Source organism: Halyomorpha halys, unplaced genomic scaffold, assembly GCF_000696795.3.
Source record: "Halyomorpha halys isolate HHAL.00 unplaced genomic scaffold, Hhal_1.1 Scaffold2117.1, whole genome shotgun sequence".
Classification (NCBI taxonomy): domain Eukaryota; kingdom Metazoa; phylum Arthropoda; class Insecta; order Hemiptera; family Pentatomidae; genus Halyomorpha; species Halyomorpha halys.
The window spans coordinates 46143-51314 of NW_027109367.1; the positions used below are offsets into that span (position 1 = coordinate 46143).

The window sequence follows — 5172 nt, forward strand, 5'->3', positions numbered from 1 at the left end:
TCTGTACACTCAGGCGAGGGAGGCGGCGGCGGTGGGAGGGTGAGGAAGAAGAACCAAGAGGACCCTTCTTTCATGTACATCTTCAAACAAGAATCATCATTGAAGTCTCAAGAACATCACACAAGTAAACTGCAATATTTAAACCCATTTATGTAATAAAACCAAATTTCTCACTAACCAACTAATCACATTGTAACTAATTTGTTCAAACCATTCAGAATAGAGGTATTTTATTTTAAAGTATATTATATCATGTTATTTAAATACAGTCCACTCATTACCAGCAAACTATCAGTAATACCTTAATTTAAACCAGCTTACCAGTATAATAATTAATTTGGGTAATATCCCCCAATTTTTACTCCGGGGAATACCTAAATTAAACAGTAACTATCTTAAAAATTAGTGACCGCCTGAAATAGGTGACTAAGCTTCGCTCAGCTTTGTGAGCCCCCCTTCTTCTGTTATCAACTCACACAGACAGACGGCTATCTTTCTCTCACACGGACTGGTGGGACAGATGACCTTAATCGGGAGTTCTTATTTTGTCCTCCAGGACATCAAATGGCCACCCAGGGGTTCGGTCCTTTCAAGATTTGCTTCGGTTAAAGGAAATGTATGTCCTCGTGGGCTTTCTGTTCCTAAAAATTCATAGTTCTTGTATCTAGACTGATTCGTCACTGTCCTTGAACCTGGTTAAACTATTGGAAAGGACACCGCCAAGTTGACTCCAAAGGGACTGGAGATGGAACTTTAAGTATTCTGCCACTGCCTCGTGGTAGAATTTTTATGGTGTCTTATGGTTTCCTTGATTCGTGAGAATTTTCTGCATTTGGTGATAGACGTAATCGATTAGTTTTAAATAAATACAGCAATTGATTTTAAATGAATACAACTTTCAATTGTGTTCATTGTTGAGTCGGCTAGAATGTAAGACTTGTCTTTTCCAATTTTTCATGAGTAACCACACAATATTTCGTCATTTTTTTTTCTTTTATAGTTAATATAGAAAACTTTAAAATTATTATTAGTATGTGATTGGGAGTTTTTAATGTTAAACTAATATTTATATTAATGTTAAAGAGATAAAAAAAATGATTAATGAAACAAAATATAATCCGAAATGTAATAATACTAACCTTAATAATTTATATTTTTTTTATTAGTGAGTTGCTTGCCTACCTTCTAAGCCATAACCCCTGATGAAGACCTGAAACTCAGGTCGAAACGTCGGCATAAAATAAATAAATATGGTTTTGTTTATTTATGTTGTTCTTTGCTGACCGCACCCACCGACAAACTTCTCCAATCTTAATAATTTTTACTTATAATATCATATTGGTTAAATATCATTCGACCAGAATTGTGTGATAGATTAGAATATTAATTAATGGTTATTTGACTAATAAATAACAAAAAAAATTTAATTTGAGTTCAGAAGCATAAAAAAATTTTAAATATACTTTTTTCAAATAATAATTTTAAACTTTATATTTATTTTTACAATTTTTAGGATTCATATTAGATGGTATGGTAGAACTAAATTGACCAAACAACCGATTGTGCTTGTACTTAATCTATATATACAACCCATCTTTCAATATGTTCAGATTCATTTACAAAGTTGTGTTTTCATTGTAAATTACATGGCATTAAAAAGAAAGTTGACATAAAACACAGAAATTACAATAAAGAGTATACAATGACAAAATTGTTAAAGATTTTATATAATTACCGAAAAAAAACAACTAATAATGTTCAATTGAAAAATCTTCGTTCTTCACGCCAAACACATACGACGTACTATCTAAACTACCTGTTGAAAACATGAAGGCTAAAAAGACACCCAGAGAACCAAAGCCACCACCAATATTCATCAAATATTAAAAAATTTCAACTCTTTTGTCAACAACTAATCAGAGTAGTGTTCAGCCTGAACTCCAACTTGACCAAACTGAAATAATTAAAGAATACTTTTGAGGTCAAATATCAAATACAGATGCTAATTCCTCCTAAATGTCCAGGGTATGATCAACTTACTCCTAAAATCCTTCGCCTACTTCCACCCAAAGCTATAATATTCCTTACATATATCTATAATTGTATCCTTAGAAAAACCCACCTTCCGTCCTGTGGAAACACTACATAATACTTAACTTTCCAAAACCAGGAAAAACTCCCAATAATTCAGCTTCCTATAGACCTATTAGCTTACTTCCAATCCTCCCAATTTTATGTTTGAAAAACCCCCTAAAACGTATTCTATCCATAGTGAAATCACAGAGTTTTCCTACACATCAATTTGAATTCCGCCCTAGGCACTCTACAATTCAATATGCCTCTTCAGCACTTGAAAAGGAACATTACTTCTCGGGTGCCTTTCTGGACATAGCGCAAGCTTTTTAACCGGGTATGGCATGCCGGATTGCTTTTCAAGCTCAATTTCATATTACCTCAGACATTATACTTTGTCTTCCGCTCCTTTCTCTCACATCACTCCTTGTGAGTTCGCAGTGATTCTTAGTACTCGAATATTAATACGATCGAGTAAGGGGTTCCCCAGACAGTGTCTTAGGTTCTGTCATCTACATTTTCTTCATTGCTGACATTCCCACCACTTCCAATACGTTCCTTGCAACATTTATTGACGATACAACCAGTCTATCCTCCTATTCTGATCCTGTAACAGCCTCATCCATTCTTCATTCCATATTCCTTTACCCAGATCCGACTCAGTGCTGGTGATGAGATCTTGGATTCATATTAGACGAGAGACTCACCTGGAACTAACATTCTAGACTTAAAAGAAACGATTCAGATAGACGATCAAAGAAAAGAACAGACGATTCAGTTGGCTGAATTACGGACTAATCAGCTGCACCTCTAATCCTGAATAAGATACAAACTACTAATTTATAAGACTATCCTCAGACCTATTTAGACCTTCGGTCTAGAACTTTGGGGGACAGCTAAACCTTCGAATCAACAAACGTATCCTATCCCTTCAATCCAAAATCCTTAGAACCTTAGTCAATGCACCTTATTACGTTTCAAACTGAACACTACACCATGACCTTCATATCCCTTTTGTCCTCGAACTCATACCAACCAAATTCTCAAAATTCCATTTAAACCTTTTTAATCATCCTAATCCTTTGTTTCAACCCTTATCTAGTGTTAGTTAGGTACAACCCATCCTTACAACCCGCACGAAGGTTGAAACGGTAATGGCCAAGAGACCTTTTGTAAAATAAAATCGGCAATTGGAGATCTGGCAAAGGCCAGATGCCCCGCTGAAGTAGAATGGCTGCGTTTTAGTGCACTCCCTCAGCCTCCACTGGCGCATTACCAGAGACGCGGTGAGGGGGCTGCGCTGCGATTCTGAAGGGCCCTGCTCTACCTCTCTACTTGAGGGATAGAGTGGACCAGGGGATTCTCAGGTCAAGATTATAAATAATGTATATAATTTATTTTACATAATTTGATTATGTTCATTTTATTTATTTATTTTTCTGTTTATATTTTATAGAGATTTTATTGACTTACTTTTATTTTATTAATTTTTCTTTTTGGTATGAATGTGTTCAATCAGCACTATTACTCATTTCTCAAGTATGTGGCTGATTGCAATAACACTTATCAAGAAATAAAGTAACATACTGTACCGTGCACACGTATAATTTATCATGTTAATAGTAATAACTGCTTGGAAAAAGTATATTATTATAGCATTAGTTAGATGTAACGTATCTTCACTATGTCCAGAAAAATATAATGTAAAAGGATAATAAATAGTGTATATGTGACGACAACTTATACTTTATAGAATATAAAGTTTTTACAAACAATTGAAAAGACTTGCAGCAAGACGACAGATAATATTTGTATCTGGATTTTTTTTTTTTTTTTTTACCAAAAGATAAGGAGATAGGATACCTCCAAATTTCTTTGCTAGTGTTAATTATAATTCCAAATAAATACTTCTTTACTGTAGAGACTTATGTGTTGTTGTTTAAGAAAGTAGGAAAACTAGAAATACAAAGATTAAAAAGCATTATTGAGATTGAAGTGAACTCCTCCAGATTGGTACACCAATCCAGACAAATTTTTATGAATAATTGTGATCTGCAAATTAATAATCATAATCTTCATAATGTTTGGCATAGTTTTTCCTTCCTTTTGAATTTCCTGCTCCTGAATTTTGTGATCCTTTTAAAGCATATTCAAATATTCCTTGAACCAGTCCTCCAACTTCTCCTAATAATGCCAAAGGATAGTTCCATCTTTGTTTCAGTTTTAGGCCTCCCTCATTGCCAAATTTTTGATTTAATTTTTCTGTATCGGCTTCCTGAATATTTTCTTCTTCGTTGATGGCACGCGCTAATATTTTCTTTATTTCAGGGACTTTCTGATCTACCGTACTGTTTTTCTGAACATCCTGAACAACAGGTTCTTGCATATTGTTTTCCGGATTTTGAGCTAGAGATTTAGTATCCATTCCTGTAATATACAGAGGTTTTCTTTGCACATGAGCGACTCCTAGCACTGCTCTTCTGCAGAGAAATATAAAAATAATCAGTTTCATTATCTGCAAATAAGGAAATATTATTCAATTAACAATGTTAAATTAATTATAAATTTTTATAATAAGAACAATAAAAAATAAAATAATAAATTTCTATAGTAAATAGGGGTCCTCTAGATGTTTTCTAGTTTTAAGAAACGAAATATAATAACAGATTATAAGAGCATATGATTGTAAGACTACAATGAATACTGAGCCACGAGAGGAGTCCATAAAATTAAAAAGAGACGGATTGAACAAGATAGAAGCTTATCTTCCTCCACAAAATACAAATTGATCATAACATAAAGTACCATATTACCCATCCAAATAGGGAAATCTACAAACAGTACGCCAAAAATCCCATATTGTTCCTAGAGCCACACGTGTGGTTCATTTCCTTAAGAATTAAGATCAGATGGTGGAACTTCATCCTCCTTACTTTAATAACATCGTAGCACATTCAAATATATGTTAAGCTATGGAAGCAGCAACTTCAATAAAATGTTATGATCTTCCTAAATGTCTAGGGTATGATCAACTTACTCCTCAAATCCTTCGCCTACTTCCACCCAAAGCTATAATATTCCTTACATATATCTATAATT

General features: G+C 33.8%; 1 protein-coding gene across 1 annotated transcript in view; it reads right to left on the reverse strand.

The window, feature by feature from the left end:
• Window positions 1–3799: 3799 nt before the first annotated feature.
• The window catches only part of LOC136795795 (uncharacterized), a 15519-nt gene continuing 14146 nt past the window's right edge, over window positions 3800–5172 (reverse strand). Inside the window, exon 2 of the mRNA XM_067047559.1 lies at window positions 3800–4588. Coding sequence (XP_066903660.1) covers window positions 4133–4588 — 456 coding nt within the window. The 3' untranslated portion in view covers window positions 3800–4132. The remainder of the gene's footprint in view (window positions 4589–5172) is intronic.